We start from the raw sequence: 24,893 nt of genomic DNA on the forward strand, positions 1-24,893 counted from the left end.
AGAGTGGTAGCTTGATCGGAGAGAATTGACTAGACAGGAACTGGCTAAAGTTGGATGGGATCCAACTGGAAAGGCCAAAAGGGTCCGAATGGAGATTCGGGACAAGATAGAAAAAGGGCTCATAAGGCCGGCCATGAGATGGCCGACCAGAGTAAGTGAGCCGGCCATATAAGGCCCATGGTGGGCAGCCCTGACCGGCCACACTTAAGGGATCATCAAAATACCCCAAAAGGGTATTTTGGTAGTTATCTTTTCTGTGACCCGAAAATAGAAAACCTAATCTGAATGGGATTCTAATTAGGGTTTGTCTATATATTGGGTCAGTTGAGAACAAAAAAGGTGTGGATTTTTCTCTAGTGAAAAATATACAGCTCTCTCTCTCTCTGAATATACAGCTATTGGATAGAGAGAAATATAGAGAAAAAGCTCCTGTTCTATCAATCTAGTCAAGAGGAAGAGTTCTTCTCAACCTTCTAGTAAGTCCTAGCAGTCTGAAAGGAAGGGAGATCAAGTCTATTCACTCGGTGTCTCAAGTAGAGGAGCTACAATTGGAGCTCTCGATCTTTGCATGCGATTGGAATGGTTCGAGGGAAAAACGCGTTAAGGTATTTATCCCTCTTCTAGTTCATTGATTAGTTTATGCATATGATCCTGGGCAATCTAGTGTTAAATATATGATGTTTGAGATTCCGCTTAGAACACTAGATAGTGTATAGGATACACAAAACCCTACAAAAACTTTTTTTGTTTCCCCAAAACATCGACCTTAGTACTTTGATCAACTTTTGTTGTCAATTAAGCCAAGTAACTTATGCATTCTATTTTATAAGAAACTAGGCATTAATGTGTTTTTCATGTTTATGTTTTTTGTTTATTCTTTCGCTTATAGACCTCGTCTTAAGATAACATCTAGTCGTTTTTGTGTAAACCGGAGTATGAGTTTATGAAAATCTAAATGTGCAGGGAAAAAACAAAAAAGGGATAATGTCCCAACCGCGTCAGAGAGAAAAAGAATAGCAGAGATAAGGTCGAAGAGCAATGTTGACCGAGTAATGAATCCTATGAGTAGAGAAATTATCCCAACTCGGACTGAACCAATGTCAGATGAAGACACTGATCACAATAATGATAGAGCAAAGTCCGAAAAAGGATATCCAGTAGAGAGGTCGTTGTTACATATATAATGAATCGGATATGGGATGGATCATTAAGTCGTTGACCTTTTAAATTTGGTTTTTTATTATTAAATCATAATTGTAATCAAGTGGTTAATTTTTTTTTCTTTTACTTGCAGATCACCAAGAGAGTATTAATGGTTAAAGCGCCAGTTAAATGGTTGGACAAGTGGGACTTGAGAGCAGAGTGTAGTGATGCACAAAAAATGGTTAGGAATTCAGACTTGATTCCTTTCATCGAATCCGTCCATCGTAAGATTGATGAAGTCCTTATCTCTGCATTTCTTGGAGATTTTACCCAAAGACGAACACTTTTCATCTCTCATTTGGAGAGATGATGATTACTCTTGAAGATGTGAAACACATCACAGGTTTGCCTATTGAAGGACTAGTTGTAACTGACACGTATAGTGGTAACTTGAAGCTCGAAGTAGTTCTTAACTTGTTGAACGACACGCTCGGACTCGCCCCAACACATGCAAAGTCAGCATTATCTGGGGGGGGGGGGGGGGAACTAAAATAAGTGAAACTTGAGCTTCTTCTTATGAAGTTTAGTAGGTCAAAAGATACTGATCCTAGAGTGAAGAAAGAGCGATGTGCTCGGGCTTACCTTCTATATGTCATTGGGTGTTGCATGTGCCTTAATAAAAGCGGCAACCGTATCGATGTACAGTACCTAAGCTGCATGCACGACATAAATAACGTTGGGAAGTATAGTTGAGGATGATCTTGCTTACCATTTTTGTTGCACAAGTTATCTCAGGCTACTAGACAAGCCTGCAAACAGATTTCAGGATGTGTCCACATTCTCATGGTAGGTTAGTATTTATAAATTTGCTTCTATTAGTATTAAAGTTACGGATCAATAACATTTTTTTATACGTGTATAGGTTTAGATATAGGAGCCCTTCGCACCATTAGTAGACAGATACAGGAACTTGGGTGGCAGAGTTGTCGCAGTACAATGATGTAAAAGAGAGACTTAAGAATCTGAGAGAATTCCTTGACGACACAAGGGTCACCCAGCTAACTAAAATTTTCACTTACTTATGACACACTAACTTATTGAAGATCATAATACGATCGTTCTTTTAAATATTTGTAGGTCGTGTGGGACCCGTATGTCACTTCAAGTAATTACTAACCGAGTGAGAGATTGGTATACTACATATGTATGATTATTTGCTTTGATATGGGTTCTATCTTATACTCACAACATGTATTGCCTCAACTAGGCTACCGTCAGATTATACCGAAGACACCTCACGTACACGATGTAGATCGGTCAACCTTGACCCTGAATCACTATATTCCTCACTATTGTTAGTCAGTTTTATGGGATTGGAATAATACGGGATGTCACACGTTAAGTATTGATCTTCGTATTCCGACAGGTTTCCCTTACGAGACTATTGAAGGTTATGATCAGTGGTTTGCATGCAATTCACATCATGTGGTTTCAAACCCAAGTCCAAGAACAACACGTGTATTTGTCGATCCTACAACAAACCTAATGAACTACAAATCATTATATCAAAGGATGGTAAAAGTTTGACATCTTCTATCACTAAGATCGATGATATTGAAGGAGAAGTTCAGGGAAAAAGGAACAAAATTCAGTCAATGGCGGAGGAGGAAGAAGGAAGTAATTTTCCTTCATCAAATCTAAATCCTAGTCGAGATATGAAACATCAATGTCTGACCAAATTTTATGATTCATATGACATTCCGGGAGACGACATCCTTGTTTCGAATCATAAAATTTTACCGCATCAATTATGTCTCACATCACCTCCGTACTCTTATACACCACCACCATACTCACCACCATATTCACCATCACCTCCATCTTCTTATTATACACCACCACCGTACTATTATTATTCACAACCTCTTATTTCCATTAACCATGAAGAAGTAATAAAAGAAGAAAAAGAAGAGTTTGAACAAGTTGACGAAGTTGATTACAAAGAAGTTGTAGTTAAAGAAGAAGAAGAACAAGAAGTTGAAAAAGATGATTCCAACTATAAAGAAGTACTAACAGAGGATGATTCCATTGATATTAAACATGAAGATCACAACGAAGTTGAAACTGAAGAAGATGAAGATGAATATTCCCCAACAATAGAAGAAGATAATTTTGATTTTATTTGGGATCCAGGAGCTTTGAGAGTTTCGACTCCCCATGATCAAACAAACCTTCATTCATTATCATGGGAGAAACCTATTTCGTATTCAAATTATAGTAGTACCCCATGGTCTTCCAATAAACGATCACAACTTGATAATGTTACCACTTTTAGGAGGTTTAAAGGCAAAATTTCACAAGATAACAGGTATTGGGGAGCTCAACTATATGCAGATAATCAACTAATTTGGCTTGAGACGTTAGCAGATAATGAAGAATTTCGCTATGATCCTTCATCGAGTGATCATAACACAAAGATTGGAGATCATCCCACTTGCGATGTTGACTTTGAATTAGCTTTTGTATTTCATATTTACCCTACTGAAATCTTCTCCGGTAGACAGTTTAAATTCAATCAAATTCATCATGAAAGCAATCTATCAACATCATCGTCGTCTGAAGATTACTGGATGAAGACGAAACGTTTCCTGCTCAAAGATCTGATTACTAACACTGATGCCAATGATAGTTATGTTTTGTTATCTTCTCCATCAACAATTTCTTCATCACAGTATATTAATAAGAAGTCAATTGTAAATTCAGTGGAGAGGAGGGAAAAATCAACTGAAACTATTACAAAGATGCCTACATACAAATTAATTGGCAGCAAATCATCATCATCTTCAATGGCTTCATCACATGAAAGTCTTTACTTGAGAAACAGGGGATTAATGAAAGGAGGTGGATGGAGCTTCACCTTACCACACGGGAGGTCAAACATGGGAATATTAATTGGTGTCTCTAACGTGTTCGAGAAAATGCTCCTTAGAAAAATCAATGGGATACTTGCTACATTAACAGAAAAGAGTAATGTGAAGAAAAATAAATGTATCTCACCACCAGTTCACTTTTTAGCTTCCGGTGAACACGAAATCGTGATATATTGGAAGATGATTTTGGAGGTCCGATTTTTCAAAGAGGATATTTTGGTATGTGCAATCTTCTTCATCCCACTAAAAGATGACGGTCGATGTCACAATTTGTTGGATGTTTCTTCACTACTGTGGATTTTACGAATCTTGTCGTGTCAAGGAGTCCGGATTATATTGGGTTCGTTAGTCCATCATTGTCTTCTACCGATTGTCTGCAAATTTCGTTCGAAGTGGGAATTACGGATCGCCATGGAGGAATTCAGAGTATACGGGTGGCTCACATTGTTTCCTTCATCGAAACGGTTCGGGACGAACCTTCTGGGGAACAGGGTGATGATGCAGGCGCATAACACGTGGGCCCACGTCCACGCGTGCCCACATCCCATTCGGCCATAATAATAGTCTTAATTAGTATAGGATTAGGAAGTTACTTTAAATTGATATTTCTTTATTTTGAAGTTTCTATGTTTTGAGTATTTTATTATTTAGGAATCCTAGTTTGAGTCTATCTAGGAAAGTTTGTTATCCTATAAAAGGAGGTCTAGTCTATTATGTTATTCAGATTAAAGAGAAAAACCATTGAAGTTAATTAAGTTTTAGTTTATTTATCGTTTTCTTTACAGTTCTTCGTTTATTTTATTGTTCTTATTTTAATTCCGCTGCGTCTACATCAGTTAGCTAACAACTTTTCAGCCTACCGTGTTGTCCCCCAGCTCTACTTGTGGAGGTGGTGGTCCACCACCCTTTGGTGCAACGGTTGGACACCACTCTTAAGTCCATGAGGTCGTGAGATCGAGTCTCGGTGGAAGCAGTTTGCCATCAAGATTTATCATATGTAATTTAGGCTATAAATAATGTAATAATTTGTCGGGCTCTAGGCCTCTTTCATTCTTGGTTTAAATTAGACAGCTATCGTGCTTATTACATCTTCATGATGCATCAATGCCGTGTAACGACTAACGTATATCGTAGTCGAATTCTAAAAAAAAATGCACAAAGCGTTTCTTGTACGGTGTTAACCAAGTAATTTGACAATATGCTACCAACCCCTCCTGAGACTTTACTCCACTTATTTACAAACCTATCACATCTATCTGTAAAAGTTTCCTCTGTATCCGACCATGCTATCATTTGTCATCATCGAAAAACTCATCCACAATCTTATTAAGCTCGTCAGTTTTATCATCGTCATTTTTATCATCACAAATTATTAAGCTCGTACAATTTCAATTACACACATCAAAGCTTGTTCTATGTCAGCAATAATAAAGGAAGGAAGATAATCAACTTTATACAACTGCCTGAGACATTCTAAACCCATATGTAATGTTCTGTAATTTCCTTACACATAAAAGCACATGCTATTGCGAACGATTTTCGTGTTGAAGTTGTGGAGACGACCTGAAATAGAGGGTGCTTATACTGATTTGTCTTGTACGTGCAGTCAATAATCAATATCTGAGGGAAACATTAAGCAAGATTTATGCACTTTGGATGCCTGAAAAAAAAAGATCTTTCACCTGATAGAGTTCTCCTCACATCTATACTTCACGAGATAGTGTTACTCAATTGACAACTTCATAAATTGTTGCCATGTAACCACCCTTCACCAGTAAGATCATGCGCTAGCGGGTGGTTGTGATGTCTGTTTAATACTTCAACACTCCACTTGTCGTGTCCCAAATATTTTACTCTGATAGAAAAAGGGCAATCACACTTTGAAGAACTTGTGCGTCTCTTTTTGGCGGGGTCTGTGTTGGACTTGAAATTCTTCTCCTTGTGACTTGCATATGTATCACCCGAAAACACCTTAACAAACTGAATGACCATTTGCCTTCATTGATTTTGTTTCTTCCGGATCTTTTAACTAGGACGAAGAGATTTTGCTGCCCCTACTCCATGCACCACCTAAAAATTGACTCTCTTGCCTCGCAAAAATGTAAAATTAAAGATTTGTTTATCAGTTAGTACAATGTATAAAAAAAGTATACGATGCGTAAGTAAGAAAAGCACACCCTCTCAGTCGTAAAGAGTTCACTTAAGTCAGGAAATTCAACTCTTAAATGTATGACCTCGTCTCCAAGCGATGATGTTTGTGAGTTAAATTGGGTGCTCTATAAGAACGTTGTAAAGAACATACAAGTAAGATTGGGAAATATAAAAAAATCCAGATTTGAAATGTGTTTTGAAAATTTCGTGGCAGAAACAAGAGATCTTCATATATTTTCGTGGTAAAATCCCATAAAAGTAATAAATTTTCGTGGATTTTCAACGAAATTCTGGTAATCGTCTCTTTCACTTCGAATTTTGCTCATGAAATCGTTTTCAATTCTTCCAAACTACCCAAATACAAAATAAAATAGTAAAAGTGAGGGTTTTGCCGCATCAATATCATTAATTTCAACTACATAAACGCCTGGAAGAACTTCTTTGGGTGGAGATTGAGGGGTTTTATCTGCCTCATCCATCTAGGGTTTGATAAATAAGATAGCGAAGTGGTGAAAATTGTAGTTTATTTGTAGTTGTCTTAAAGGAATAAGAATAAAACTAACAAGAAGAAGAAGAAGGTGATGATGAATATGAATGAAAGTTAATTTTTTATTTTTAACTATTGTATTCGTTAATGGTCATCAGATTAATTAGTGTTAATATTCAAGTCCTTATAGAGTTGTTCCCTTATTAAACCAAAGTCAACTAAGTCAAACATAGTTGACTTGCACCAGGCCTAAAATAGTTGTCCATATAAGTGAATTGGTTGTCCACTTATTGGCCATCAGTTCTGAAAGAAAATTTGCTATCAGCTACACTAGATTCACTTATCGCTTTAACTGCAACTTCCTTATATTCACTTGTCTCTTTAACTGCAACTTCCTTAGATCCCTTGCACACCAATAATCCATTAACTAAACATGGAAATATTTGTGTTTTTGTCTGAGTTTGACTCGTATTAGTTGTTTCAGTCAGCCACGAACGATTAGGATTCACTAAGGTTGTGTTTATTTTTTAAAACTTTCATATTTGAAATTTAAATTAGGTCCCATTTCTGATGTTCATTTTTCTTTTTTAGAATAGCTGAAAATTTGGCTAATGGTCTGGAGATTCGAATGGCTGAACAAAAGCCATTTTTCAAACTCCCCAACAAGTTTGAAAACTAAATGACACCATCTTAAATTTGAGGAATGGCGATTTATAATCGTGTGGAACAAAAGTGCTTCTCTATTCCTTCTCACTTCTCTACCGCCACCACTCCACCACCATCACCGCCCACCAGATCCACCACCGACCAACATCACCACTATCGCCTTCTCTCCCTCTCTCACTTGCGCAAATGTCTTTGTTCGAGCCCTTGCCGGACATTGCAAGAGATTCTTTGTTCCCGAGGTTTGCATTCAATTAACACAGAGTGAGAAAATTAACATTAATACTATCTGAAGTTTCAGAAGAGTAATCCAACTCCTCCAACACCAACTTGATCTTGGATTACCTTTGGGTATGATACACTTGATTACCAAATAACAAATTAGTTTCTCTTCAATATTTTCACAAATTTGGCTTCCATTGCCCTAACAATGTCACCTAACTAGGGATCAGTCATGATTTCCTTAAAAATCAGACAAATATCAAGCAAATGGTCTAGCACATGATTTGAAGTAACACAAGACACGACAAAAGAAGTTAATTGCATCATAAAAAGTCTTAAGGAACATCCAATCTTATTCATTCAGCACACAAAGACATGATCTATCCAAAAATAATTTGGTTTTAGCATTTCGATAAAGCATGACCGCCTTAAGCATCAAATAGGTGGAACTCCACCGGTGTTTAACGTCAAGTTAAAGCTTCTTACGACCCAATCCAATTGAAATGCGTAATGCTCCATATTGTTCATATCGGACATCCAAAACCATAATGTATTCAATATTGCTTTTTAAATGACAAAACATGTCCTTGAATTGTTGAACTCTTAACCCACCTTGCACCACAAGATTCAAAATATGACAACAACAACAACGAACATGAAAGACTGAAGAGAAAGATTCGGTAGCAAACATTTCAACTTAGAAATACTAAGAGTGTTGGCACTAACTTTAACAAATGAAAAACAACACTTTGTGAGAAATCTCCCACTCGAAACTTTATAAAGAAATCAACCGAGTAATGTGTTCACCATTATGAGTTTTATCCAACAAACAATATGTAGTAATCATTTTGTGAAGAGCCTAATTAGTATCTATAAAGTGGGATGTTAAGTCATTTTCTTTTTTTACATAACTCAAATTTTGATTAGATTTCCACACATTAGATGTTAAGGAGATCTTGTCGGGGCTAACAACAAATTCTAAAAAATTAATCAATCGATTTATGAGTATACCACAATAACTTTTTGTAAGCAGGATGAAGACTGTAAGTTGATGGTGCTTGTCGGTCCGATTCAGCCCGGATCAGACCCGTTTAGGAAGGTCGGGTCGCACAGATGAGGGGCCAAGCCAAAAGTTTTATCTTATGTTGGGCTTCGATCAGAGCCCAACGGGTCAGTTTAGCCCGGTTTGGATTGGACATAGCCCGACCTGTTTTTCTAAATTCTTATTATGGACTTATGTCCTATAAATTATATCTATATAACAAATGACATAGGTTTTGTGTCATGTCATAACTACCATGTATAAATCTTGGGCGTTTAAATATCTTGAGTAAATTTTGACCTTCTTTTTTAAAAGGTCTTATATAATATTTAAATATCAAATAACTACCCAGTTCCTATAAAGTCTCTAACTATTTTTCTCTCTCTTATCTTAAAATAATTCACATGATTCTTTCTCTTTTTCATCTTCTCTCTCTTGAAATAATCCAATATTATCTCCAAACTTAATTTAATTATAATTATCATTTTTAGTGTATTTTTATTATTCTCTCATAACATACTTATAGAAAAAACCGTGCCCTATGGGCACGGGCTATACCCTAGTTCCGTACAATATAAATAATATTCCTTATAATATCTTTTCTTTTATATTTGTTATCTTTTACTTTTAAGTAAGTTCCATATGGTATAAATAATATTCCATGAGATCTTTTCTTTTATATTTGTCATCTTTTAGGTAAGTTTCATATGGTATAAATCATAGGGTTTTATTTTCCCAATGGCCCCTTAGTTCATGACCATCCCCCTCTCGTAGCCCCTTAGTTTATCGAAAATACCCATATGACCCCCTTTTTGTCGTTAACGTCCATTGACCGTTAAAGTCGGATTTTTTTCTTCCCAAGTTGCCTTCTTTTAATTGTTTTTCTCTCTAAAAACTCTTTGTTGTTCATCTTCCCCAAATTATTTCTCCCTCTACAAAATTTATCTCTCTCATCAACCCAAATATCCACCATCAAAACTCTTTCTCGCTCTCTCATCAAAACACCTCAGTAGTTTTTGTTGTAGAGAGATAAAGAGAATCCCAAAATCATCATCAACATTCCTCATCAGATAAAGAATCCCATAATTATCAGCACCATCATCAGATTTCATCACCATCATCAGATTTCATCATCATCGTCATCATCAGAAATTCATCATCAACAAAAAAATTAGGGATTGAATCCCAAAATCATCATCAACATTCATCATCAGATAAAGAGAATCCTAAAATCATCAGCACCATCAGCAGATTTCATCATCATCATCATCAGAAATTCATTATAAAAAAAGTATTGATTGAATCCCAAAATCATCAACAAAATCAGATAAATTATCACAATCATCAACATCCACAAAATCATCAAAATCTTGACAAAGTTCAAGTAATCGAACCTAGATAAAAATCCAACAACAAAGCTAATGGAACACAGATCCGGAAAGATCCAAACAAAGTTCAAGTAATCAACATCAATAAGATAAGATTTAAGATCATCAATAACTCGAGTTTTCTTATTTGTACCAGAAGATTGGTCTTTCACTTTCCATGAAGGATTGAATAAAATCCTAAATCCATCTTCAAAGATAAAACTGTTGCTGAACTTGGATGTGGAAATGGTAACCATTGAAGGTTTATGGTATTGATATAAACACTAAGCAATTAAACCAGTTTTAACAATTATCAGGACGAGGTTCATGATGATGATGACGAGGACTAACAATTAAAGTAATTAAACCAGCAAGGAAATCAAGAAACACGTAAAGTACCAACTGTCCAAACAAAGATCTTACGACTAACAATTATACAAACAAGATCTACATATTTTTTTTCTTCTTTTGTTCACCTGGACCTAATAACCAACTTTGTTGAGTTTCATCAAATGGTCTTGATAAAGATGCTTTATCAAAATCTTGTACATTTCTACTTCAATCATCCTTTGTTGTTGAATCTGTTGCATTTATCTCTAATGGACCTCCCCAATCTCTTCCATACATTTTTGAAACCCCCTTTTCTTTACTCTCTCTACTTTTTTTTCAGCGATTTATTTTCTACAGAGAGAAAGTAATGAGTTTGATGTAATTAATCTTGTTTTCTTTACTTCTTCTTGTTTGATTTCTTTGTGATATGATGAGTGCAAACTAATAAACTTGTAGAGACAGAGAAATAGATATCTAGAGAGAAAGTGTTTTATTGGTGATGGTGGAGGTGGGAGGAAGTAGTGGCAGCTAAAGTTGCTAAAAGAAATTTCTAGAGAAGAGTACGAAGATGGAGATGAAGATTGTGGTTTTGTAGAAAAAATAGTTTTAGAGACAGAAAAAGAAAAAAAAGATTTTGAGGAAACTATAAGAGAGCAAACTTGATAGACAAGATAATTGAAAGAAACTAGTGAGAGAAAGAAAGTAAAGTGAGAAATAATGGTGGTGAGAGTTTTTAGAGAAAGAGGGAAAAAAAAAGTTGAATATGTTAGGGAATTGAAAGAGGGATAATGTTGGGAGAAAAAATACTAAGTTAACGAACTTTTGACGTTAACGACAAAAAGGGGGTCATCTGGGTATTTTCGATAACGCGGGAAGCTGGTCATAAACTAAGGAGCCATTTGGAAAATAACCCTTATATTCCATAAATTATACTCTTCTCTTAAAGGGTGCTTCTAAAAGCATCGGGCCAAAAGACTGTTAGCATCCGGAAATTTTATTGACTCGGGTCAATAGCCATTGACTCGTATTCTCTATAAGCACCTGTTCACCCTCTCTTCCTTTCTCTCCTCTCTCTCTACGTCTTCATGTACTAATCACCAAAAATCAAACAAGAAGCAGGATAGAAAACAGGATTAACTGTTTACATCAAACTCATCACTTTCCCTCTAGAAAATAAATCACTGAAAAAAATATATACAAGAGAGAGTAAAGAAAAAGGGAGGTCTTTCTCTTGATCCATGTCTCGTGGTTTGGGTTTAAACAACCCCAAAAGTAAAGACTACCCAAATTCTAAATCTTGTAGCAATCTTACCTCATTAATCCAAAAAAATTATGGTTTCTGAAATTCAACAGAAAGTAATAATATAAAATTTATGGAACACATAAATTTTCATACCCGTTTCAATAATCAAAGCGACATAAGAATTCTTATGTTTCTTAAAAGCATTAAGACTAAGATAACCAGCAATAAGAATTCTTATGTTTCTTAAAACCATTAAAGCTAAGATAACCAACAATTATAAGCAAAAATCTAGAACCTAAACCACTAGCCAAAGAAGCTATGCTTTCGTTTCTAGGGTTTCTGTTGACCCTTGTCCGGTTTTAACCAGATTCCGGTCTGGTGTCTCCGACGAAGGGGTTTCTCCCCTTCGCCGGAATTGTATGGAGAGAGGTGAGAGAGAGAGAGACAGGGTATGTTCCTGTTAGAGAGATAGAGTAGAGAGGAATTTTTTTTTAAAAGAGAGGGGAAAAACAAGTTAGGTTTGAAGAAGGTAATGGATAGGGTTAGAGTTAACAAAGAAAACACGGGTGCCTACATAGTTGGTTGGTGCTAATAGAGAAAAGAGCAGTTGGATCTGGTGCTAACAGAGATGGATGCTGACAGCCTTTTGGCCCGGTGCCTTTAGAAGCACCCTCTCTTAAATCTCAGTGCAGACCTAGTTATATTTGAGTCAGGGTAGAGCTTAAGGCGCCAGTTTTGGCCTTGAGTGACAGATTCCTTCGGATTCAACCTCCCTATTGACTTGAAGCGGGATGAGCTACCAGGCTTTTGGTCTTCTCTTGACTCATTAACCTTAGTCAATTGATGACCATTTTTTGGATCATCAACTATCAGTAATACAAAATTCTAAGAAATTATCCTCTACAAACTTCCAAAAAATGGTCCATCATAATAATTAACTTTATCGTATTATCACGAGCATGATAAAGCTATATCTTAACGACGCAAGAATACCATAATGCATCGAAGATGTAATGGACTATTTTGAATCCACCTTGTGTTTTTCAGAAAAAATTGCAGTTTGCCTGATGAAATAGTTGGTGTCATTCTTAGGCTTGGGTTCCTTACATTCACCACAAATGTTACAATAGACTACTTGCTTAGTTCTCTCAGCATTCTCATGATCAAGGACTTCAACAAAGGCTTACATTTCCCGAAATTCTGGAGACATCTTCCTCTTGTTACAATTCTGATCACCCTTCACAACTTCAACTGGTTGTTCACCAACTATTGGGTGAGGGGGACCACCAACAAGAGGATGAACTACATGCAAAGGTTAAACATTTAGGATCAAATCATTCACAATTCATGCTACATTAATGTTCAATGATGTAAATCATCATGATCTCAAAAATCCCAAAACTCTAATAAGTTGTTGCCATGTAATAGAAGCCATCATGTTTACTTTGAGATTCCAATTCCATCATAATAAGACATCATATACAAGACCTTCATTTGCCATTGCATATGTAGACTCCGAATGCACTCAGATACAAATGGTGTTGCAGAAATAATGTCTTCTATTACTTTAGTATTATCAGAATATGTAAAAGTTAGGATTGATATTGAGGTCAATTTGGACAGGAATGTACTTAATATCTATAAAATATGGGCAAACCACCATAAGTTATTGACAGAAGATTACAATATTACTGAAGTGAGAAATAGATCTGTAAACAGAGACTAAAGAAGAGAACAAATCCGTACCAGATTTAAGAAACTAGAATTATTAAAGGAACATATCTTCAAAAGCTAGAATAACAGAGACAACAAATCATTAGTTCTCAAGAAAATGGTGTAACATTTTTTAAATAAGTAACAAATTTAAGAAATTAGAGAAAAATAAATAAATATATCTTCAGAACTAGGACTAGAAAAAACATTAGTTTCAATAAAAAAGTGAAATATTTTCGAAATATCTAACAGATCTAAGAAACTAAAAGCAGAAAATAAACAGATCTGTAAAAATTAGAACGAGAGAAGATAAAATCTCACCAAATCTATCTAATATGGCTTCATGAAAGAGAAGTGAGTGGCCCACCAGAAATATAGACAACAAACCATTAGGACTTCAAGAAAAATGTGCAATATTTTTGAAATATCTAACAGATCTAAGAAACAAGGAGCAGAAAAAACAAATCTGTAAAAACGAGAACAATATAGACAGAAAACCGCTCGTGTTCAAGGAAATAGTGTGATATTTCAAAAAATGTAACTGATCTTAACCGAAGTAGAAAAAAGTGGAACTAGATTAACGACAAACCATTAGGTTTTCACGAAAGGGGTGCAATATTTTCAAAATATCTAACAAACCTAAAAAACCAGAAGTATAAGAAAAGCAAATATGTAAAAACTAGAACAAAAGAGACAAAAAAACAATTCGTTTTCAAGAAAATAATGTAATATTTTCTTAATATCTAATAGATTTAAGAAACTAAAGGGTAATGTGTTATTAGATCAATGATCTTTTCTTTGGGAAACAGAGGTGAAAGATCTACCGAAACTATTGTTTAACCCCACATTATACTCACTTATAATAGATTACAAGTTTGTAAGAAAAGATAATACTGAAGTTCAACCGAAGAAGAGTTGTTGTCGCAATAATAAACTAGAAGGCAGAAGTGAAGGGATGAGGGTTAATAATAAATTCAACACTTAAATAGAAAACTCTCACGATAATGTAACAGTTGGAAATAGTGACCCCTCAATGGACGACAATGCCTTTTAGATCAATGGGACTTTGACTCATCTAAAAGGTCGTCCAAAGAGTCAGGTAGGGTTATCGAGATATAAATAACGGGCATACATTACAGATAGTCTCTCTAGTGGGTTCATCAAGCATCCATTGGATCTGCTCGGGTGGTATCGAGTGTGGACGAGACCTCGGGTAAGGGTTTAAAACCGAGCCCGCCCACAAAAGCTCGTCAAGGCGGTTGTTGTTGCTCACAACCGGTTGTGGACGCCATGGTAGGTCTTGGGCTCGGGTGCTTGTGGGCGGATTCGGATCCACGGGCTTCTTTCCCACCCCTAGCCTGGTCTGCTCTTAGCCTCTTATTGGGGCTACATATATTTTGGTAGTACGTGTAGTACAATATCGCCCTTTCTGTTTTAAGGGTTTCGCCGCTTCCGCTACTAAAACCCTGGCATACTCTCTTTAAATTCTCATCTTCTAACCCTAGTTGTTCTCATTCAGTCTCTCTCTCTCTCACTCCAAATCAACTTTACCATCTTCGCAGCTCTTCCTTCTCTCTCTCTCAATGGAGTTCTGGGGTAATCCTTCGTCTTCTATTCTTCTAAGTATTTTCTAGGGTTTTAGTACGTCACTCGTTTCCTGTTAAGGTTTTATGTTTGTAATATGATATCGTCCTTTAGATTATTTGTTTGCTTGAAACTTGGTTCTTTTGGTTGATTAAACTGTATATATATATTCCTATTAAGTTTGATATCTGTTCTGAATGTGTTGATTCGTCTAATAACCTCCTCAATCATACGGACGTTAGGGTATGAAAGTGTCAATTTCGGGACTAGGGTTTAGGTTTGATTTTCTTTTTACTGTTTCTGTTTACCTGAAGTTTGGATTTCAGATAATGTTATGATAATTTTATTAGGATCTCCCATTCAAACAAGAAGAACACTGCTTACTGTTTGATTCTGGTTTTATGTGCTTCTTTTTACTTCCTTTTTGTAAACCCTAGGTATGTTCTTGTTTCTTATTCCAAACCTGGGAATATATATTTATTCTTAAATTTCTATTATATTTAGGTGTTGAAGTAAAAGCTGGTCAGCCTCTTAAGGTTGAAATTGATGATAGGATCTTGCATCTTTCTCAGGTTATATTCTAGATCTTAACTACACTTTTGGTTTTCCAAACTTTAGATAAAATGTGAAATAATGTTTTATTAATATTGTCATACAGGCAACACTTGGTGAGGCAAAGAATGCGAAAGGAAATGAATCGATTCCCATCTTTTTGAACATTGCTGGTCAGAAGCTTGTCATTGGGACACTTTCTCAGGATAAATCTCACATTTCTTATGACTTGGTTTTCGAGAAAGATTTTGAACTTTCTCACAACTGGAAAAATGGGAGTGTCTATTTCTGTGGATACAAATCTGCCCCTGAAGTAGACTCAGAAGAAGGTATTAAATACTTTGTCTGCATTCTTTATGTTTAAATGATATGATAAGTAGTTGATCTTTAGTAACCTGCCTTAATCGAAGGTCAAGTTGCATATTATTGATTCATGTTTAACTGTTTGTGTTTCCAGAGTCTGAGAGTTCAGATGATGAGGAGGGTCTTCCTGTTATTGCCAATAAGGAAAATGGTAAGGTTGTTGTATTTTATTACTTGGACTAACATATAGTAGTTGTATTAACGTTTTAAATTACTAATTCCTGTTTGACTACTCTACTTAGGGAAACCAGAAGTCACTGCTAATGCTGGAAAAGCTGCTTCTTCTGAAGCTAAGGCTAAGGTGAAAATTGTGGAACCAAGCAAGGATGACAAGTCCAAGAATGATGATAGCGATGAAGATGACAGTGATGATTCTGAAGATGGCTTGGGTGAAGATGACTCCAGTGATGAGGTTTTTATCCTTTTATTTTATCTTGTTGTTATTTTAATGAGGCAAGTCATCTTGATAAGTATGAAATTGTTATATCTTCCATCGACAAAGAAGATCTGTATAGCAGCCTATAACTGCATATGTCCTATATAATTTGAAATCCTGAGATGCTAACAGTAGAGGTGATTGCTCAGGAAGGTTCATTCTTTAAATGGAGTGACCTCGTGATATGTTTTTGCCAAATCTGGTTAACGGAGTTATGATTTTTCTACCCCTTACAGTATCTGTCTTTTTAAAGGATATCTCTTTCGGGATGTTATTTCTTTATGAAATGTGGACTACCCATGAACTTGTCATGATCTGTCCCAAATTTCTCCGATCACAATGAACTATTTTTTTGTGTTTATAGATTTGGTGTTGATCTGGGTTATTCTACAGGAGATGGGTGATGCCTCAGATGATAGTGATGAAGAAGATGATGCTGATAGTTCTGATGAGGAAGATGAGGAGACTCCAAAGAAGGTATGCTAGTGGTATCTGAAAGTTCATTTTATTCTCACCATACGGCACACCACTAATGGTATCTATATGATTTATTCACTTGTTGAAGCCTGAGCAGAGCAAGAAGAGAGCTGCTGATTCTGCCACTAAGACACCTGTGGAGAAGAAGGCTAAACTAGTTACTCCTCAGAAAACTGGTAATCCCTTACTTCGTGTTTATTTGTTGCTAGTTTCGCTTGTTTTTGTTAGTTTTTGTTGCTTATTACTTGAATCATTTCCTAGGTGGAGATGGCAAGAAAGGTAGCGGTGGCCATACAGCAACTCCCCACCCAGCAAAGAAAGCTGCTGCGAAGACTCCTGCCAGTGACAAATCTAAGCAAAGCCCAAAATCTGCTGCTTCAGTTACATGTGGTTCATGCAGCAAGTACGTTGAAACCTTTTCGCCTCAATTTTTCTGCTAATCACTAGTTAGCTGATGGGTACTAGTTTCAGTTATTGTTTCTCATGGTTCTAAACCATTTGCCTTGCAGGACCTTCAACTCGGACAAAGCCCTAGAGTCTCATTCTAAGGCAAAACACAGTGCTGCTAAATGAGGGAAGGAGAAAGGTGGTCGGGGTCTATAGAAGTTCAGATGCTCGAGTTTTACTTTTTGGGTGGTTTTGCGGGTAATTAACTAGAGAAGGAGAAAATGGAGGATGTCTAAAGATTATTACTATGAGAAGCTATGACTTCTGTTAGTGTGCACTTAAGATAGATTGGAATGATACATTTTGGATTAAAGACACAATTGTGTTGATGAGTTTTGGTTAGTTATGTTATTTTCTTGGGTTTTAGTAATTTGAACTTGCTATTAGGTATAAAAATATCAAATACTATATCTTGTCTTTGTGAGTTTCTTTGTGTTACATATTCAAATTGAATCTTCTGCTGTTGTGATAACACAATAGCCAATGCTAGAGCAATGCTTGATCCAACTTCTAAGGCATGCTCTGACGGATTTCTGCATAGAAACATTCTGAGAAGTGAGAAACCATGGTGTTGAGAAAAACTTAAAATCTCAACCATTCGTACTAGACTAGTCTAACCATTTGTTGTATGAAATAACTATCCAGTCTGAATGATTGAGTTATGTCTTGGACCGTCTAGTCGGACTTCTCCACTTTGTCCTTTATTTAATCTAATCATTTGTTAAGATAATTATGTTCGATTATAATTTATTTTGGTTTATCATTGTTCTTTATTTCCACAGTAAGAAATATTAGAGGACTCGAGACAATAATTCATGAGATCAGTATGTATAATGAGACTAACAATCTTAGGAGCTTTCCATAAGTTTAGGTTACTGATTCCGTGTATTTCCTGTGATCAGAAAGAAAGATAGTAATGGTGTCAAACTATGAATCCATCCGAGTCACACCAAAAGATGTTTCATTTAATAATATCAGGACTTGTCAAATATTTACCAGATGCAAAACATATCTGAGCGAGAATGGATGTCTAACATGTGTCTATAATAGATGCATGGAACCATAGTGACTTTCTGTGTAAGAACTATATTCTGAATGATTTAGATGATAGTCTTTACAATGTGTATTATGTTATTGAGACATCAAAGTAACTGTGGGAAACCTTAGCCAACAAGTATAGAGCCGAGACTGCAGGTATGAAAAATTCATTGTAGGTAGATCCTTCGACTTCAAAATAATGATTCGAAGCCAGTAATGGTGCAAGTTAAAAAATTTCAGATTATCGTACAATAAATAAAGGCTAAAAATGTTGTAACAAACGAAGCCTTCCCAGTCAGAGCAATGATAAAAAACTGCACCGAAGAGGACAATAGACTTGCAAAAAAAAAAACCAGAGAAACCTTCTTATGAGAAACCACAGTTAATGCAATTGAAGGTAGACTGAAACGGAAGCAGAAATGTTCGAACCAAGAAACAGGTTAGCCGGCAAAATCAAAGTTTAAAGCTGATAGTATTAATTGCCGTAAGAAAGGGACACCTTTGCCAAGTATTGCTGCTCTAAAAATGGGCAGGTAAATAAAAATAAAAAAGTAAGGCAGCAAGCCTCGCTAGTAGAATACGAAGTTTGTATGCTACGATGACTGGAATTGAAGAGTTGATTGAAGATATGCAAAATATGAACATTTGTTCAATAATCTCTGAAGTTAACCTAGTGAGCAACCCGAAAGAATGCTGGGTTGACACTGAGCCCACCCGCCACATATGTGCATACAGGTGGATGTTCTCTACTTATCATAAGGTTGAAGACGGTGAATCTCTATATTTGGGGAATTCTTCAACATCCAAGGTGGAGGGCAAAGGGAAGATTATTTTCAAATTTACTTCAGGAAAAGAGGCAACTCTAAATAAAGTCCGTCACACTCTCGAAATAAGGAAGAACTTTTTTTTTTTTGTTGAAAGAAATAAGGAAGAACTTAGTCTCCGAATCCATGCATAGCAAGAATGGTGTTAAGATAGTTTTTTAATATGATAACTTCGTACTGTCTAAACATGGAATGTAAGTGGGAAATTGATATATGAGTGGTGGGCACTTTAAATTAAATGTAGTAATAATAATGGCTAAGAATATTAATAAAATTAATTCTTCCGCTTATATTATTGATTCACATTGTATTTGACATGAACGATTAGGACACATCAATTATAACATTTTAAGAAAATTGACGAACATGGGCAAAATTAATAAGTCAGAGTTATCTAAAACTCAATTCCAATCAATAGAAAAGAATACAAAACTATTACATTTAATTCACACTGATATTTGCAACATAAAGTAGGTTTAGACAAGAGGAGGGACGAAAAAAAATACTTACTTTCATTGACCATATACCAGCTATTGTTACGCTTATTTATTAAAAAGCAAAGACGAAACAGTAGCAAAAATTTGAAGTATCCAAAACTGAAATTGAAGTTCAACTACACAAGAAAATTAAAATGTTGATAAGTGATCGAGGTGGAGAGTACGAATCTCTGCATGTTGAAATTTGCGTCAAAAATAGCATAATTCATCAAACAACAACACCTTACACACCACAACAAAATGGTATAGAAGAGCGGAAAAATCGAACCTTAAAGGAAACGATGAATGCTATATTAATATTTATGGTTTACCCAAAGCTTGAGGTAAGCTATTTTTCTGCAAATTATTTACTAAACAAACTTTCGCACAAGAAAACATGAAATTTACCATATGAATCGTGGAAAGGCAGAAAATTTTCCTTTAAATTCACAAAAGCGTGAGGGTGCCTAGTGAAGGTTATGGTGCTACTTCCAAAACGTGTCCAGGTTGGGCCAAAAACAGTAGATTGTATTTTTATTGGGCATGCAATAAATAGTAGTGCATATAGATTTTTGGTGTGTAAAACTGTAATACCAGACATTCACGTAAACACAGTCGTAGAGTAAAGGGATGTCGAATTCATTGAATCAATTTCTCTATATAAAACAAAAGTATATGAAAATCACTAAAGAGAAAACGTGATGAAAAGGAAAAGAGGAAATATGTTGAAAAATCTAATGAAGACAGACACCAAGAACTTAGAGAACCTCAAAGAGGAAAAAGGGCAAGAGTGTGTAAAGACTTTGGACCTGATTTCTAACTTATATGTTAAGAAAATCATCCACAAATTTACTTAGAATCCATGGCTACTCTAGAAGCCCCCTTTTGGAAAAAATCGTGAATAGTGAAATCGAGTCTATATTGGTTAACCACAATGAGGAGTTAGTGGAACTCCCACGAGGATGCAAACCTCTGAGATGCAAATGGATTTTCAAAAATAACATGAAAACAAATGGCTCGATAGATAAGTACAAGGCTAGATTTTTCGGAAAGGGATTCAGACAACGAGAAGGATTAGATTATTTCGACGCTTAGCTTTGGCCGCGGCTTTGGGGAATAAAGAATAATCTCCGGGGAATAAATTCTCTAGGGAATCCATGTTTTTTTATTCATTCTCGGGGGCATATTTTATTTTAGTCTAAAAACTCTCTTGATCAAACATTAACCCCTAATATTCAACTTCTTTATCACCTTCACCACCACTAACTTCCTACCACCATTCCGACCACCATTGCCACCTCTTCTCTTTCCTCTCTAACCCACTTTACCCTCTCTCTCTTGTTGCTTTTGTTCACTCCCTCTCGCTCTCACTATTGATCTCTCTCTATCTATCTCTCTCTCTTCTCCTGTTTTTTTTTTCATCTCTTCTCCTCTCTAACCTCTAACAACTCCTTATATCAAGATTTGCAATGAGACTAAAAAAGCTTAAAGAGAACCGAAATTTCCGTGCTTAGTGTAAGTAGTGTAAAACATAACAGTTTTCCTAGTTATCCTGTTTTTATCATACTTAACCATGTTTATATAAACAAAATCCAAAAATGGAAATCAAACACAGGAGTTTAACATTATCTGAGTATTCACCAGTGGCGTGGCCGAGAATTTGGGGGCCCGGTGCGAAACTGCAGTATGGGGCCCTCCGTTCTATAATCGATAAATCGAATAAATCCACAAGTAAAAATTGAAAATAAATTTTTAAACATTTTAATTAAACGAAAAATCGGATTTTAGATAAATTCAAACTACAAAGCAAACATAGCAAAAAATTGATAGAAAAACAAAATTAACAAATTATCTATCCAACAAGACAATAAACATAGAATCGTAGTTACAAGATAAAAAAAAAATATGCAATATTTGTAATCTATCTTCTAACTTCTAAGTTCTAACCCACAATATGGCAAATTAACAATTAAAAGTGCTTTCAAGTATTAAACAAACAATGAATCAAATATACAAAATAAAAAATAAGTGAGGGATTACGGGAGTACCTTTGCGATGGAAGACTTATGATTCACTACTTTGTCAATTCTAAAGAAATAAGAAAATTGTCTTGACTTGATCACTTGAAATTGAAATTTAGGAAAAAGAAAATCAATAAAATATGGATATGAGATGATCTACTTTACTTGAGTTCTCTGATGAGATGAGATAAAAAAAAGATAAGGAAAGAACAAACATGGAAGATATATAAATAGTACACCACATTTAATGGGATGTAACTAGTTTGAGAGAATTAATAAAGAAGTAAGTTAGAAAGATAGAAAGAGTCAAAGAAAAGGAATGTCCAACGGTCATTAGATAAAAAAAGGACAAAAGTGAGAGAGAGAGAAAAACATTTAATAATGAGGTAAAGAAAAAGTTAGAAAGTTACACAATTAAAGTCCTAACCAGTATAAAGCTGCTGCTAGATGTACATTCCCAATGAGGATAGTAACTTTTTTTTTGGAATACTTAGCATTACCTATTGGGTATAAAGGGGCCCCTGGGTAAAGTGGGGCCCGGTGCGACCGCACCGGATGCACCCCTTTACCCACGCCCCTGGTATTCACTTAGACTAAGGTTACCTTTTCCTTCAAACAGGATGGCTGGCATGTACATCACCGACTAGTTTGAGAGTTTGAGCTGACTGTGGCATAGCCTTCATAGCCTCCTGGTAACATATAGAGCATCTTTAGTTTTAGAGAGGGCTAAATAAGAATGAACCAGACGTCCAGACCTGCAATCAATATGAGGCAGAACTATTCAAAAGATCCCCCATATATCTATAGATATATAGTGAGAGAGAGAGATAGAGGGAGAGAGCGAGATGGAGATAGAGAGAGAGAGGATAGACGAAGATTAGGAGGCAATGTTTGATCATGTCAATTTTTGAACTAAAAAAGAAAATATGTCCATGAATCAATATTTATTGACAAAATCTTTATTCCTCGGAGAATTTCTTTTATTCCCCAAAGCCGCGGCCTTAGCTTTTTATTACTCGAATTACCTCGATTCGGGTGTTGCTAGCCATGACTCCCATACATAATCTGGAAATACACCAGATGGATGTAAAACTAGCCTTCATGAATGGACACTTAAAGGAAGAGATCTATATGACTCAATCTAAAGGGTTTGTTCCTTCCAAAAAAAAAAAAACCTAAAGGGTTTGTTTTACCCAACTACGAATATTGAACGGGTTCAAAATAAATGAATGTGACAAATGTGTCTATATTAAGACCTCTGTCAAAGGATGTGTTATCATATGTTTTATGTAGATGATATGGGAAATAATTTGGATATCATTAAGGCTACAAAAAAAAAATACTAGCTCTCTAATTTCGATGTGAGAGACTGAGGTAAAGCAGAAGTCATTTTTTGAATTAAAATTTCTAGAAATCCCAATGGGATAACTTTATCTCAATTTCTCTAGGTTGAGAAAATCTTAGAAAAATTTAATAAAAATTGTAAGTACACCGATAGGCCCAAGTATACAATTGGTAAAAAATACAAGTCAATGAATAAAACAACTGGAATACTCAAGGATTATCTGAAGTCTAATGTACTTAATGAATTGTACTAGACCAGACATAGCATACGCGATTAAAAAAATTAAGTAGGTACACAGGAAATCAACATATGTTGTTATGGTACGAGTACTAAGGTATCCGAGAGAGACAAAAGGATATGAGCTCAATTACTCTTTATATCCAGAGGTATTAGAAGGATATTGCGATGCAAATTGGATCTCAAATACAGATGATACTAAATCAACTAGTGTATATGTATTCACATTAGGTGGGGTCATCGTATCTTAGAAATCCTCGAAGTAGACGTGCATAGTCGATCGACAATGGTCTCAAAGTTCATTGCTCTAGATAACGAAGCGAAAGAGGCAGAGTGGTTGTGACACTTCCTAAAGGATATAACTATTGTTTCGTCAACTCATCGTAATAGAAAATCAACTCGTATCAATCAATCGAACTTGTTGAATAAATAATGATAACTATATTAATGTGTTAATCATACAAATAACGAAAAAAAAATTCACTAATTCAAATTAGCATCATGTACGACATAAACAAACATACGACCATGTTTGCTAAAACGTAATAAATCAAAGTATCTTGGCCCTATCTCTTGAGCAGATCCAGAAGTCGATTTATGAATAGTTCCTCTAATTCTATTAATTTTTCTAGAACATGCTTATCTTGAATATCATTTAAAAAAGTTTCTAGTATGGGCCAAACCAGTGCCTACAATGAAAATAGAATGTGACAAAAGAACATCTATTGCAAAGACACATAGTCAAATGTATAACGGTAAGTCTCGACATATTCGTCGCAGACATCATTCGTAAAGCAACTACTTTGAGAAGTTATAACTGTAGATTATGTCAAGTCGAAGGATAACATAGGGGATTCGTTTATAAATGGGCTACCTAAAGAGATAGTGGTTGCTTCATCAAGGGGATTAAAGGAAATGAGGGAAGTCAAAACAGAAACCCAACCTAACTGAATGAAAATCTCAAGATCTAGGTTCAATGGGAAACTGAAGTTATATACTAACTCGACAGTAACATTGAAAGGGATTTATCTCTTCCTCATTCCTAGGATGAATCATTGTACCCTGCAAAGAGTAAGGATAAGCATTGTGCTTTTAGTCAATCCTAAGAATTAGACATATTTCTAACGGGGTATAGCAGGATACCTTTCGAAGGATTACCTATATGTGTGTGAACGGTGGCGGATTCTGGATTAATGTTTAGGGGAGGCTAAAGTGAAAAAAAGAAGACAATTTTGTAAAGAGTTCAACGATAACTTTAAATCTTCAATACTATATGTTGCATTTTTAACTTAGAAACAAATATTTATAATATTTTTTTTATTTTTTATTTTTTTTATTGAGAAATAATATTTTTACTTAGAAAATCATATTTTTGTCCTTGATAACTTGTAATCTATTTAAACAATGAGTTTCCCAAGTGAGACGTTTTTCATAGTTTTACATCAATTTTAAATTAAGCAATGAGTTTCCTGAGTGAGCTTAGCTAGAATTCACGATTTACAATCGTAAATTTGGCGATAATACGAATCATTAGCTCAACCAAATCATTCAATATGATATTTACATATAATGACAAATACTTTGAACGCAAAACTTTGAAAAATATGCCAACGAGACTATGATAACAATACCTAAACTTTTATGACACACCTGAACCTACTCCCTCCATCTCAAATTAAGAGTCCACTATTCCTTTTTTAGATGTCTCAAATTAAGAGTCCCATTCCTTATATATCACATAAAATCACTTACTTTTCCATAAATACCCTTTCTTATACGTTTTCAATATATGGTGCATTAAT

At 35.4% G+C, this 24,893-nt stretch overlaps 1 protein-coding gene across 2 annotated transcripts; it reads left to right on the forward strand.

Annotated features, from left to right (window-relative positions):
* The first annotated feature begins 14,690 nt into the window (after nt 1-14,690).
* On the forward strand, nt 14,691-17,568 carry LOC147558114 (histone deacetylase HDT1-like). 2 transcript variants are annotated; one of them, XM_086659662.1, is made up of 9 exons: nt 14,691-14,887; nt 15,380-15,447; nt 15,534-15,756; nt 15,885-15,941; nt 16,033-16,202; nt 16,620-16,703; nt 16,792-16,879; nt 16,965-17,106; nt 17,213-17,568. In XM_086659662.1, the coding sequence occupies exons 1-9, from the start codon at nt 14,875-14,877 to the stop codon at nt 17,274-17,276; spliced, it is 909 nt and encodes a 302-aa protein (XP_086515788.1). In that variant the 5' UTR covers nt 14,691-14,874; the 3' UTR covers nt 17,277-17,568. The 2 variants fall into 2 exon arrangements, with proteins under 2 accessions (XP_086515788.1, XP_086515789.1); XM_086659663.1 differs by having other exon boundaries at nt 14,711-14,887; nt 16,801-16,879.
* The last annotated feature ends 7,325 nt before the right edge of the window (nt 17,569-24,893 follow it).

This window comes from Eschscholzia californica, unplaced genomic scaffold (genome assembly GCF_041429995.1).
Source record: "Eschscholzia californica isolate CP2 unplaced genomic scaffold, dmEscCali1.0.p SCAF_2, whole genome shotgun sequence".
Classification (NCBI taxonomy): Eukaryota; Viridiplantae; Streptophyta; class Magnoliopsida; order Ranunculales; family Papaveraceae; genus Eschscholzia; species Eschscholzia californica.